The sequence below is a fragment of the Lagenorhynchus albirostris genome, chromosome 10 (assembly GCF_949774975.1).
Source record: "Lagenorhynchus albirostris chromosome 10, mLagAlb1.1, whole genome shotgun sequence".
NCBI classification, from domain to species: Eukaryota; Metazoa; Chordata; class Mammalia; order Artiodactyla; family Delphinidae; genus Lagenorhynchus; species Lagenorhynchus albirostris.
The window spans coordinates 29,383,220-29,398,401 of record NC_083104.1 but is presented as its reverse complement, the minus strand read 5'-3'; the positions used below and the strand labels follow the sequence as shown (position 1 = coordinate 29,398,401).

General features: G+C 40.6%; 2 protein-coding genes across 20 annotated transcripts in view; one reads left to right on the top strand and one right to left on the bottom strand.

The window, feature by feature from the left end:
• The window catches only part of FHIT (fragile histidine triad diadenosine triphosphatase), a 1,440,192-nt gene that overhangs the window by 547,595 nt on the left and 877,415 nt on the right, over positions 1–15,182 (bottom strand). The window lies entirely within an intron of this gene.
• Positions 979–5,638, top strand: LOC132527344 (ferritin heavy chain-like). Its single transcript, XM_060162931.1, is given in 3 exon segments — positions 979–1,074; positions 4,900–5,061; positions 5,063–5,638. Coding segments are annotated over 3 exon segments (816 nt in total). The 3' UTR covers positions 5,621–5,638.

Genomic DNA, 15,182 nt, shown 5'->3' with positions numbered 1-15,182 from the left:
TACCAAACTTGGCATGTTTAAAAATATACTTGGTGCTTGTCAACTCTCAAATAGTACAGACATATTGTTTGTATTATCAATGATAACAAGAAAATCACAAAGAATTAATCATGAGTATCTTCCTTCATCTTAGGATCACAATAACAAGGCCGACATGCTGCATTTCTGCTGTGATGAGGCAAAAATCTAACACATGAATCCTATGAAGACAAAGTTAATCATTTTTATGTGTTTTTGAAGAATTCCAAATCAAGAAATCATGTCCCATTTTTGAGATGCACGCTTCCTTCTACCCCACACAACAAAGATGAGAGCATAAAGAGAAATTTTTGATATATGTGAGTAACTAGATATACATATGCTGACTTCAGTAAGGCTCTAATCTCAGAGATAAGGAGCCAGTAGAGAAGTGTGTCTCCAGTAAATTAGCGCCTAAAAAATTTGAACCTCCTTAATATCTACAGAAAAATCTTATTTGAAAAAATGGTAAATTCACCAAGCACACACCATTTTGTCATTGAACCTTTGATTTCTGTCATTTGGCACTCCTTAATTCCAAAAGACAAGATTGATAGAGATCATCTGCTCAAAGCAAGACAGTGAGATGATATCCAATACAAGACCTAAACATTTCAACTCCATTGTCACTGATACAAGGGAACATGAGTTCCAGGAAGGAAAAACTGAATGCCATGCTTGGATTTTTGCCATGGAGAAAAATCTACTCTAGCATGTGCTGTATGACACTGATACTTACTTTGAGTAGGTTTTTAAAATGATACCTGCTACAGTTATCACGGACCCATGCATCCTTAAAGTCTTACAGGTTACAGAATAGCAGGGGCAAATATTTTTATAAGCCACATGGCACTGTTGTCGTTTTGTTCCCTGGAGGAAGAGATACTTTTCCAACTATTACACTACCTTTCTATTCCTGGGGTCAGTTGAATCTGGTCATGATCCTGGACAAAAACTGTGATGGAGAACTGGTTTTCTGTGACGGAGATTCCTGGAGCTCATACTCTGGATGTGCGCAGACTTTTAAGGCAACCATGGCCAATCGAGGTAGAGAAGGTGAGGGCACTGCTATTTGCAAGACACATGCAGGTGGTGCTCGATCGTGATGATCAGTACTGATGATGACAACAGCTGCTGACATTTACAGAGGGAGTGCAATGCCATGTACAACATGCACAAGGCTTTAACATGTCACCTTACCATATCCTCACAACACCATTGTGACTAAAAACTATTAGCAACACAACCTCACGGATGAAAAAATAAAGGCACAGTAGTTACCTGGCCCAAGTTCACTGCGAGTTGAACTCAAATCTGTTCATTTACTGAGCCCATGCTCTTCATCACCACAGTACCAGCTGCGTAAGGAGTCAGACTCAAGTCAGTCACCACTCCACCTCTCATATAACCTTGGCCAAGTTACTTAACATCACAAAGCGTCAGTTCCTCCATCTGTAATGTGCAAATTATAGCACCACCTGCCTTACAGGTATCAGAAAAAACATTTCAAACTTGGAAATAGGCAAATGAGATTACTGGATTTCTTTAGTATAGTGTTCCCACTGCTGGGTGTGACTTTCTGTTTACAGGGCTATTTTACAACTGATGGGAGACAGTAACTTGTGTGAGCTCTTATGGACCAGCAGGACATTATCCTGTTCTGTATCTGGCCCAATAATCTATCAAATCTCACACACACACACACACACACACACACACACACACACAAAATCTCAAATTATTTTTGGACTAATTTTAACATCTTACTAGGTCCCTCACCCTCTTAAATTAATGAGCTGAATAAGATCTTAAACTGTGTTTATATTTGCACAACAGCCATGAAGTTGCCCTTCTGAAAAGTGATTTTTAACACTCGATTGTTCTGAGAATTAAGTGAGATGATGCATATGAAATGTTCAGCATAGGGCCTGTCACGTATGATTCAATTAACGTCATTTGTTAACATCATTGCTATGATCATCTCAATAATTGTCACCACCACTACCATACTATTTAAATTTTTAATGTTAAGAATTGGTCTGTTTACTCATATTCAAATATTAACAGTGAACAGTTAATAACTAGTTCTGAGAATAGTTCCAAAATTACACTGTTACCCATAGCTGAAGCCACTTTACAATTTGGCCTTGAGAGCCGTTATTTTGCAAATTACACACAGTACAGAAATGGAGTTATTAAGGGATCCACTTTTGATGCACAGAAGGTTGTGCATCAGCCGGGCTGCCATCACCTCTGTTAAACAGGATTCATTAGAGTGATAACTGACAGTTGTTTCCCTTTCTAAGTGATTGCCCTGTAGTTCCATTATGTTCTGCCAAGGAAGTACTACTCATTAATTACCAATAAACTGAGTACCAACTGTGCTTGCAGTAGAAGGTTTGGAACTGTTAATCTTGGGGTGGGGAAGGTGGCAGGAAGAGGAGAACTCCACCTGGCCAGGTGCAGGAGACGCATGGCGAGAGGACATTATTACAGGAATGGGCGGGGAGGGACAGAGCTCCTGAGAGGATGGAAGACCTCTGCTTTTGAGGCCCCTGGTATACTGAGAAAAGCAGAAAGGAAGAAATCTCAAACCAGTGGTCCAAAAAGTATGCCTATCTTTAAAAAAAAAAAAAAAGCAAACTTTGAACAGGAAAAAATAAAATCAAAATAATTAAGATATTCCTAAGGTAATGACAGAACTTTTTAAATTTTAAAAAAAAATTTTTAATGAATTTATTTATTTATTTTGGCTGCTTTGGGTCTTCGTTGCTGCATGCGGGCTTTCTATTGTTGCGGCGAGCGGGGGCTACTCTTCGTTGCGGTGTGCGGGCTTCTCGTTGCGGTGGCTTCTCTTGCTGTGGAGCACAGGCTCTAGGCACGCGGGCTTCAGTAGTTGTGGCACACAGGCTCAGTAGTTGTGGCTCATGGGTGTAGTTGCTCTGTAGCATGTGGGATTTTCCTTTTTTTAAATTCAAAGTACGTGGCAGGTGAATGGTCAAGAGGTATGGCAGAGGGCTTTTTGCATTCCAGCTAGAACACTTCTGTAACTCTCCTCTTTTGGAAATAATATCTAAAATCTAAATTGAGGCTTTTTGTGAAAATGCAGGCTGAAGCCCGAGGGTTGAGCCCTCTTCCCTCACCCCTCAGACCCTGAGCTCCGACTTTCAATGAACCATCTGGTATCCTGTGCCCCAGAGCTGGGCTCCTTGCCTGCTTGCTTTGTCTTTCACTACAGAGCCATTAGGAGGCTCTTTCTAGAGATTCTGGGAGACACATCCTCGTTGCTCTCCAACTTCTTCCATCAGCCAAGTTGCATCCACAGCCACAATGGTCTTTTGGTTTCTCCAATTCCTGCCATGTATTACTTACTATAATTTTTCTGAATGCAGTTCATCACACAAGCTATCAGTCAGTTTCACATTCAAGTGTCTCACCTCATCAATAAGACTGCACCTTCTTGAGGACAAGGGCATGGCTGGGAAGGATAATTAAAAATTACAGAGGGCCACTGCTTTGAAATCTGTCTGGCCATGTGGGCACTTGGCAGAGCAGACAAGCAAGAACCACCTTTGTTTATTCCTCCAGCATTCCTCTGCCACAGGAAAGGGAGACCATTGCCTTTTAAAATGTTTTAAAGGTATCTGTGGATTTCTGGCTTCAGGAGAGCCCAAGACCTATCATCAGAAGCCTCTGGACTCCCTGGTATGTGCAGACATCTGTTGGTATCTGAGTCCCTGTTCTACAGTGTTTTTAAAAAAAGCATCCTGGGTTTCCTTCACGATCAAAAGAGAGCAGTGCTCTCTCCAAGAGATTGGTGCTGAAAGGTGGGAGAATATAGTGAACTGGGGCAAGGGGCCAAGAATTGGGTAGAGGTCAAGGTCAGCCAAAGGCCAAGTGAGAAAGACTAACAGAACCAGCTAATCAGTAATGTATCGGGGCACTGAAGCAGGGGTAGGTGTGACAGAAGAGGGACAGACCAAAAGGCCTGAGGGACAAGGGCAGAGACGGGAGGTGGGCACTGCAGGCCTATTCTGTCAGCTCCCGAGGAAGCGAAGAGCTTCGGGAAACTAGAGAATACAGGGGGCTCCAGCTCAGCCCAGCTTGGCTTTAAAAAGGCACAAGCCCCAAGGCAAAAGCACTCCAGGCATTCTGGAAACACAAAGGGGCACCATTAGAGGAGAGGAAGGAAAATTTCAAAAATTTTAATTTGGAATTAATTTCAAATGTATCCCCAAATTCCACGAACCAGATAGCACAAGGAACACCTAGCTACACCCCAGATCCATCTTGAGTTAACATTTTCCCCATCTGCTTATCATTTGTACTTTCTCCCTATACACATACTGTTTATTTCCTGTCCTTATTTTGAAAATGTTTCATTCAGTGTGCATTTAAGAATAAGGACAATTTCTCTTATCACCACAGTACAGCAACCAGCTTCAGTAAATGTAACATTGGTACCATATTTTATCTAATCCACCATCTTCTTCCCCAGTTTTGTCTATTAACTAGTGATGTCCCTTATGGCATTCTCCCTGTCCATTGTAAGATCTAGTATAGGCTCTCATTTAGGGCCCCTGTCTCTGTAGTCTCCTTTGATCTCAAACATTTCTTTGACTTTTTTTGTTTCACAATATATCCCCACTTGTACCTTCAACATACTTTTTTTTTTTTTTAATAGAACTATTCCTTACTGGGGTTTCTCTGATGTGTCCTGGAGATTGGATTCGGGTTACATATTCCTGGCCCCAAAACTGTACTGGCCACATTGTGCCCTTCTCAGGGCATCACATCAGGAGGGACACGATGATTGCCCTTCACTGGTGATCTTTCAATTCTCATCACCGGTCAAGATGTTGTCAGCTTTCTCCACTGCAGAGTTCGCGGAGAGTCGCCACAGTTTCCTGCTTCAACAGTGCTTGGACGGAACCCGACGCTCGTCCCCCGCTCCGGCCGGCCGCCCAGCACCAGCCCTCGCCACCACCTCACGGCGCCCTCCGACCGCCCCAAGGTCCCCGCTGCCGCCTCTCCTCGGCCGCCCGCCATGACGACCGTGTCCCACTCGCAGGGGCGCCAGCACTACCACCAGCACTCGGAGGCCGCCGTCAACCACCAGATCAACCTGGAGCTATATGCCTCCTACGTCTACCTGTCCGTGTTGTATTATTTTGACCGCAGTGATGTGGCTTTGAAGAACTCTGCCAAATACTTTCTTCATCAATCTCGTGAGGAGAGGGAACATGCTGAGAAACTGATGAATCAGCTGCATAACCAACAGGGTGGCCGAATCTTCCTTCAGGATATCAAGAAACCAGACCGTGATGACTGGGAGAATGGGCTGAATGCAATGGAATGTGCGCTACGCTTGGAAAAAAGTGTGAATCAGTCACTACTGGAACTGCACAAACTGGTCACTGACAAAAATGACCCCAATTTGTGTGACTTCATTGAGACTCGTGACCTGAATGAGCAGGTGAAATCCATCAAAGAACTGGGTGACCACATAACCAATTTGCCCAAGATGGGGGTCCCCGAATCGGGCATGACAGAGTATCTCTTTGACAAGCACACCCTGGAATACAGTGATAGTGAGAGCTAAGCCTTAGGCCGGCTTCCTGTAGCCACAGGGGTGACTTCCCTGCATCAAGGCGGTGCATGCATGTTTGGGTTACCTTTACCTTTTCCGTAAGTTGTACCAAAACATCTACAAGTTCTTTCCTTAGTACCATTCCTTCAAATAAAGTAATTTGGTACCTGCCCCCCCCCAAAAAAATATTCTGATTGTGTATTAGACAGGACGAGGATTTCGTTCACTATGTTTTAGTTACACACTGACAAAGTATACACATTTTTAAAAGCTTAAAAGTGTGTTTTGTTTGTTTTAAATAATGACACACGTTTAGGACCAGCATGTAATTGTTCTCTTTGCACTGTCTACCACTCTGGGCTGTGAGCTTTTATTATGCAAAAGCTGTGGTCTGTGAGCCATTGTTTGTCTGCGCTCCTTCCGCCCTCTCAATAAAACAACACATACAATAACCAATAAACACGCTGCTTTTAAAATGCGGTCCAGAAGTGGATTTTCACATTTTGAAGCGCATCACAGGCTGTCTAAGCTAAGAGACATTTGAAATCAATTGATACAACATACACGCTTTTACACTTGAGAAAATCAAGGCCTAGGGAGGAAAAAGTGCACGATGTCATGTAAAACAACAGTTCTTTACGAATGATTATAAAATCAATTTAAGGGGCCATGGCTGGCATATTTTAAGTTGAAATAAGAAATGTCTGAGTGCTCAGCATACAGCAAGGGTAAATACTGTTTGGTGCAACTTTTGTTTTAACTACAGGTGTTTATGAGCACGTATGCTCCTCTTTGTTGGGTAATGATATTCAATCGATTTCTTACTGAAGGTCCTGGTTAAAAACCTTTAAAAAAACAAAAAAACAAAAAAACTCCACGAGAACCTAGGTCTTCCAACTTAAGAACCAGTGATCACTCTACTAGAAAAGTTCTTCTTTAACTTTAGTGTGAAAATAAATAAGGTTGAAATGCAGTTTCTATTTCAAAAGGTCTGGGATGGGATCTGAGAATCCGTATTTTGCATAGGCCTGTGGGTGAGAATAAGCCACTGGTGTTGGCTTGTGGACACCTTTAAGAAGCATGGTGGAAACGCTATATCCCAGGAGGGACCTAGTTTACTGTGAAGGATATCTACATGAAGTAGGTATCAAATATATATATATATATATATGACATTTGTTAACAATTTAAATATGAATAACTAATTCTTGGAAATGTTTAGATGAAAACAAAACCCAAGAAACCTTCTACAGAGAATCAGCTCAACTCGCAGCCCAGAAAATGCGCTTACTGTGATAGTCCTAAGAACGTAGGGACTTCTAGTATTCATGATACGCCACACATGAAAACCAACGCACCAAGAATCCCGAGGGTTGGGATTAGTTCCCCCAAATTACAGATGAGCAAACACATTCAGACATCTTATTTTGTCCAAGGTCATACTGCTTGAGAACAGAAGGGAATGGATTAGAACCTAGCCAATTCCTAAGGTCATGCTTCTGTTATACTCACAGCCCCACACGTGGATACTATTTGTACACATAAACATGCTTTAGACGTGACACATATACAGATATGCACGTTAGCATTTCTCTAAGCAGTCTACAGTTTTCAAGAGTCAGAGATCAGTGAGAGGAAACGAATGTGTTCATCAAACTCTAGAATTGTGTGCCTTCTGATGTAGCTCAGGCAACACCATTAATATTGTCAAAATTAAAGGGGTCTCTTCAAAACAGTCCCGCCCGCTCGACTGGGGGGAGGGAGTTAGAAGGCTGGGGGGGGAAAAGTGAGCAGCAAATGACAAGCACTACAAACAAGATTCCATCATCTATAACTTAGATTTCATGCAGTATATTTAGTGCAAACCCTGGCACTTTATACAAATAGCTTGTCCCGTAAAGTGCAAACAACTCTCTTTTGACAAAGTGATACGGCTTTGGAGCTGGGTTAACTGCTTTATATACTGCAAAGCTCTTTAAGTGACAAATGAAAGCAGAGTCTTGAAATTACAATGCTATGGAATTACCGCACAAACTCTTTCTGGTTTGATGGGGGTTGTGGGGAGGGAGCAAAAGGACAGCATTCTGCAATTAATTAAAAAGAAAATCTGAGAGGATATGAAGTCAGAGGTTTGTAATCTTGACTCTGTAAAATGGACTTTGAAGATACTGGCACGAAATTGAGATATGGCCCCAAAAACTTCAAAAGAGACGCACAATGTTGTTTAGAGATCTGGCTGAAGTGCTTCTTTTGACCTAAATTATGCCCAGCACGGGTGCAGTAATTATCTCTGCTAGAGATGTTTGGTGTGCTGGCATTGAAACCTTTCGATACGTTTGATAATGTAGCTTTTTGTGTACACACACTGCTTGCCCAAGCTGTCTACATCAGTGGCATGCTCAAATGAAGCCAAATAATTTAAAGGGCTCTGCTTTCACGCTGGCTTTATTTAGCTTGAATAAACATTGCCAGTCCATCTCATATAAAACCTCACTTCATAAATGCAGCTGCCCTGTGCTCATCTCTTAATAAGGATCTGTACAAAGAGACCGGTTGGGCAACATAGCTCTGATAGATGATTAATAAGAAATATAGGATTTCTTTCTTAAAAATCATACTATGACCATAAGAGGGAAAATTCATTATCCATAAATCAAAAGGAGCAAAGGATTTCAGTTGTATCAGAAGCCTTATCTGACTTCAATCTGACAGTTAACTTTAGGCCGTAAATGATTAAATAAAAGTCTAAGTTCACCCAAGCCTGGCAAAAATAAAACTCAAAGCCCAGAAACTTCAAATAACATAAGAAAAAGTCACAGAATTTTCAACCTCAAAAAGAAATGGAGAGGAGATGTATGATAGGATGGAAACTGTGATTTCAGATGGAGGGTCTCTTTTGCTGTTTGTGTTTTTCAGAACTAGATTTAAATTTTGCAATACCTTCCAACAGAAAATAAAGTTTTGAGAGTAATGTGACCGATTTTAACTTTTTAAAGAAAACTTAAATTGAGATATTGCGTCTATAAAATGTGGCCACAAAATCTTTAACATCCCTTCCAGTGACAGGTAGGGGGTCTATCTCCTTGAGTCTGGTGGGCTCGGTGAGTACTCTGACCAAGAGAATTCAGCCAAACTTACTCTGCCCAGGTCTTAAGAAACTGTTGTGTCTCCACTTACTCTCTTGAAACACCAGCTCTTAAAGTCATGAACTGTTCTAAGGTAAGAAGTCTGACCATCTTGAGGTCAACATGTCCCGAGAAAGCCCATTTAGATAGCCCCAGGGGGTGGGGCGGGGAGAGAGAAGGCGCAGGGGCGAACCTAACTGACTTTCTGCCATTGGAGTCGCCCCAGTCGAGGTACCAGACTTTACTGGATGAGATAATCCAATCATCCTTGCACTGCCCTTTGCGAATCCCTGACCCACACCATTGTGAGATATAATACCAACAAACTGTTTTCAGCTGTTACGTTTTTCAATGGTTTATTACACAGCAATAGGTATCCAGAACATATAGTAAGGTGGGATAATCTTAAGTGTGCCACTCTGCATTTTTGCATATGTATACACACAGGTAACCAGGACCCAGACAGTGAAACACTGTTTCCATTACTCCAGAAGACTCCCTCTGCCCCTTCCCAGACAGTGCCCTCAATAAACTACCTCCCACCTACACACACACACACACACACACACACACACACACACATACACACACACGTAAGTGCTATTCTAACTTCTATCACCATTGGTCAGTTCTGTCAGTTCTTTAATTTTCCAATACAGTACATCATACAGTAGGTACTCTTCAGTAGCCAGCTTCTTTCATTCAACTGTCTCTGAGATTCATTAATGTTGCTGCACGGGACAGTAGGTGGTATGCTTTCAACTGCTGTGAAGTATTCCATTTTACAAGTCTACTACATTTATCCATTTGGTGACTGAAGGACATCTGGGATGCTTCTAGTTTGGGTTTTTCTAAAGAAAGCTGTTATGAACATTCTTCTCCAGTCTTTTGGTGGGTAAATGCATTCATTTTGGGGGTATAAACCTAGGAGTAGGGTTTCTGAACTTTGGGGTAGGGTGTATGTTGACAAAGGATTGGTTCAGATTCTGACTACTTAGGGATCTGCTCATCAGTGTTGTGTTGTAGTTTCTTCTGTCCCTGTATCTAGCAAATATTGAGAAATAATCATGCCAAGCCTTAAATTAAGCTATTTATGATTTGTCCTTCCATATTTGACCTCTCCTGACTAACTGCACAGTAGTATTGTTCTCAACAATGTCTACTGTCATGAAGATGACACTGTTCTTGGAAAAATCCTATCAGGCAAAGTCAACCTCTAAAATGGCATTGTAATAAATATGCAGAAATGTCACTTTTTGCATTAGCCCAAAGGTTTTGTATAGCTTAAGGATATGTGCAGTAAGCGAACTATAAAAATAGAAACTTGACAGTGGGTATGTACGTGTGTGTCAAAATAATATTACTCTTCCTGGGAGTATGGAAGAAAAAAATGACACAATACCCACCCACATGATTTTTATAGATCTGCCTCTTTGCCAGATGTCACCTTTTATAAGCTGCTTTATAAAAACATGACAGTATAAGTGCAATAGTGTGTTTACTGCTTGATAAACTTTAGTAATAAACTTAGGATTGGCTGGAAATTAAAGCCTTAGGGAACCCGTTCATTAAGCATTTAGGACAAGTGAATAAACAAAAAAATGCAAACTGTTAAGTGCTCAGTGTATGCAGATCAAGGTACTGGCAGCAAGCACTATTTCTCAGTAGGGATGTCTTACAGAAATATCTGCCAGTTTCCGTGCCACTGAGCTAAACACATTACAGCCAAACCTAAAGGATGCCGCTCGCAGCGCTACCAATTGGAGTGAAATCTAGAACCTTAACAAACGCTATAGGCTCACCAGAAACACATTAAGCCTTTTCCTAAAGTGTTCTGTAACTCAGCACAGCATATCTTACATATGGCAAACGGCGTTTCCAACAACTATTTTTCTGAAAAGACTTCAGGAATTTCTTAAATAGCACACACTCACTATTTTCTTTATTGGTGGGGTATATATAGCAGTGTTTCTTGAAGAATACCCTGAGGATTGTTGAATTATCTATAGTGACTGGTAAAAATAGAGATTCCAGAGTCCACTCTTAACTGATTGAAACAAAATCTCTGAGGTAAGAGGCCCAAGAAACCATGTTTAATTAAGTGACTCCAAATGATTCCTATTCACAATAAAATTTGTAAACCATAGCCGTACAGGAGTCTTAAAATAAATTTTCAGGGCAAAGTATATGTTTCCAGTAATATGTCAATTTGAAGTGAATAATATATATTCTTAAAACCTTAAGGTTAAATTTTTTACTCAACTTTAGATTTTAAAAGAATCAAACAACCTGTATCCATTTAAATTACTTTTTTCCTTATAGGTATGTACGAGGATCAATCAAACAAAGTCTAGTTAAAGACTTTTGAAAATCAATCCCTGTAACAAATACATACATCACTAAACTTTTCTGAGGATTCTACTTACTCTGGGACTGACATTTGTAATCTTTGATAAACATGAAATGCAGCAACTCTCAAAATGAAACCATCCCTTTATCAGAGGGTCTGTTAGAATTCCTCTGTTTCTCATTAGATTTTTCTGTTGCTTACTCTTCACAATGAAATCCATCCATACCCAAACTTCATGGATACTGCAATAGTTAACTACCACAAAGTGACCGACATGCAGTCTGCGTGGGATGGAGCCTCATAAAAACGCTAATAAAAATATTAAAATAATGATATTATCTTTCTGTTAACAAATCACTACACCAAGGAGATAGCTAATACGTAGGAGAAACTGTCAAAACTCCATAGATGCTACAGAACATTAGTACTGGGAATTACTAATCCAAGATTCCACATTGGCCACCTAAAAAAGCTCAACACATCCTGACACAATGCAGCGACGAAGCAGTAGAGGATTTTCTGGACATGAGACATACTGAAAATCCTATCAAATCACAATAAGAAGCAAAGAGTACCTGTCTCTTTCCTTGGAAGTTAAAAGGAAGATTTTCTTCTCTGAAAAGAACAGCACTGAATCGAGAGTGAAATAGAAATCAGAAAAATAAACTATGGGGAAAGTTGGAGAGAAAGGTATGGCATTAGTAGAGGGACATGTTCCTTCATAAAAAGAACCTAGTTGTTTAAAAAGAGAGAAAGAGAAAGAAAGAAAAAAAGCCTTCAGGAAGCAGTGAAATATATCAAGTAAATTCCACCCAAGTCCCAAGTCTCTATCCTTTGGGCCTTGTCACAACACATAAACCTCATCAGAAGGGTCAAAACCACAATTACTGGCATCCTGAACATGTGATGTGATGGAGGGAGCATCACATTCCTCGTCAGCAGAACTATACTCTTGTTGGACTATAGTACTCATTACCTGACATTTTATGAGTTTACTATCTCTGTATTAAGTTCCTATTAGTGCTGTAACAAGTTAACTATAAACTTCGTGGCTTAGAATGACACAGATTTATTCTCTTACAGTTTTGGAGGCCAGAAGTCTGAAGTCAGTTTCACAGGGCTGAAGGCAAGATGCTGACTGGGCTGCTTCCTTCTGGTGGCTTGAAGGGGAGAATCCATTTCCATGCCTTTTTCAGTTTCTAGTGGCGGCCTGTATTCCTTGGTTTGTGACCTCTTCTGCAATCTTCAAAGAGCATCACTGCAATCTCTGCCTCTGTTGTCATATTTCCTTTTTTCTAATGCTGACTCTCTTGCCTCCCTCTTACAAAGACCCTTTAATTATGCTGGGCCTACCCAGATAATTTGGGATATCTCATCTCAAGATTCTTTTTTTGTTGTGTTTTGGGGTTTTTTCGTTTGTTTTCTTTCTTTCTTTTTTTTTTTTTTTTTTTGCAGTACGCAGGCCTCTCACTGTTGTGGCCTCTCCCGTTGCGGGGCACAGGCTCCAGACGCGCAGGCTCAGTGGCCATGGCTCACGGGCCCAGCCGCTCTGCGGCATGTGGGATCCTCCCAGACCGGGGCACGAGCCCGTGTCCCCTGCATCGTCAGGCAGACTCTCAACCACTGCGCCACCAGGGAAGCCCCTGTTTTATTTTTTAATAGATCTTTATTGGAGTATAATTGCTTCACAGTACTGTGTTAGTTGCTGTTGTACAACAAAGCGAATCAGCCATATGCATACACATGTCCCCATATCCCCTCCCTCTTGAGCCTCCCTCCCATACCCCCTATCCCACCCCTCTAGGTCATCGCAAAGCACTGAGCCGACCTCCCTGTGTATGCTGCTGCTTCCCACCAGCCAACTATTTTACATTCGGTAGTGTATATATGTCGATGCTACTCTCACTTTGCCCCAGCTTTGCCCTCCCACTCCATGTCCTCAAGTCCATTTTCTCTGTCTACCTCTTTACTCCTGCCCTGCAACTAGGTTCATCAGTACCATTTTTTTTCTTTTTAGATTCCATATATATGCGTTAGCATACGGTATTTGCTTTTCTTTTTCTGACTTACTTCACTCTGTATGACAGACTCTAGGTTCACCCACCTCACTACAAATAACTCAATTTCGTTTCTTTTTATGGCTGAGTAATATTCCATTGCATATATGTGCCACAACTTCCTTATCCATTCATCTGTCGATGGACGTTTAGGTTGGTTCCATGTCCTACTGTAAATAGTGCTTCAGTGAACATTGTGGTACATGTCACTTTTTGAATTATGGTTTTCTCAGGGTATATGCCCAGTAGTGGGATTGCTTGGTCATATGGTAGTTCTATTTTTAGTTTTTTAAGGGACTTCCACACTGTTTTCCACAGTGGTTGTATCAATTACATTCCGACCAACAGTGCAGGAGGATTTCCTTTTCACCACACCCTTTCCAGCATTTATTGTTTCTAGATTTTTTGATAATGGCCATTCTGACTGGTGTGAGGTGATACCTCATTGTAGTTTTGATTTGCATTTCTCTAATGATTAGCGATGTTGAGCATCTTTTCATGTGCCTCTTAGCCATCTGCATGTCTTCCTTGGTGAGATGTCTATTTAGGTCTTCAGCCCATTTTCTAACTGGATTGTTTGTTTTTGTGAAATTGAGCTCCATGAGCTGTTTGCGTATTTTGGAGATTAATCCACTGTCTGTTGTTTCATTTGCAAATATTTTCTCGCATTCTGAGGGTTGTCTTTTTGTCTTGTTTATGGTTTCCTTTGCTGTACAAAAGCTTTTAAGTTTAATTAAGTCCCATTTGTTTATTTTTGTTTTTATTTCCATTACTCTAGGAGGTGAGTCAAAAAAGATGTTGCTGTGGTTTATGTCAAAGAGTGTTTTTCCTATGTTTTCCTCTAAGAGTGTTATAGTGTTTGGTTAAGTGTTTAACCCATTTTGAGTGTACTTTTGTGTATGGTGTTAGGAAGTGTTCTAATTTCATTCTTTTAAATGTAGCTGTTCAGTTTTCCCAGCTCCACTTATTGAAGAGGCTGTCTTTTCTCCATTGTATATTCTTGCCTCCTTTGTCGTAAATTAGGTGCCCATAGGTGCGTGGGTTTATCTCTGGGCATTCTATCTTGTACCACTGATTTAAATTTCTGGTTTTGTGTCAATACCATACTGTCTTGATTACTGTAGCTTTGTGGTATAGTTTGAAGTCACGGAGCCTGATTCCTCCAACTCCATTTTACTTTCTCAAGATCGCTTTAGCTACTCAGGGTCTTTGTGTTTCCGTTCTAATTCTGTGAAAAATGCCATTGGTAGTTTGATAGGGATTGCATTGAATCTGTAGATTGCTTTGGGTAGTATAGTCGTTTTCACAATACTGATTCTTCCAATCCAAGAACATGGTATATTTATCCATCTGTTCATGTCATCTTTGGTTTCTTTCATCAGTGTTTTATATTTACTGAGTACAAGTCTTTCACCTCCTTAGGCAGGTTTATTCCTAGGTATTTTATTCTTTTTGTTGCAATGGTAAATGGGAGGGTTTCCTTAATTTCTCTTTCTGATTTTTTGTTGTTGGTGTGTAGGAATGCAAGATTTCTGTGCATTAATTTTGTATTCTGCAACCTTACCAAATTCATTGATTAGTTTTAGTAGTTTTCTGGTGGCATCTTCAGGATTTTCTGTGTATAGTATCATGTCATCGGCAAACAGTGACAGTTTTACTTCTTTTCCAATTCGTATTCCTTTTATTTCTTCTTCTTCTCTGATTGCTGTGGCTAGGACTTCCAAAACTATGTTGAATAAGAGTGGCAAGAGTGGACATACTTGTCTTGTTCCTGATTTTAGTGGAAATGCTTTCAGTTTTTCACCATTGAGAATGATCTTGGCTGTGGGTTTATCATACGTGGCCTTTATTATGTTGAGGTAGGTTCCCTCTATGCTCACTTTCTGGAGAGTTTTTATCATAAATGGTGTTGAATTCTGTCAAAAGCTTTTTCTGCATCTATTCAGATGATCACATGGTTTTCATTCCTTAATTTGTTAATGTGCCATATCACATTGATTGATTTGCGTATATTGAAAAATCCTTGCATCCCTGGGATAAAT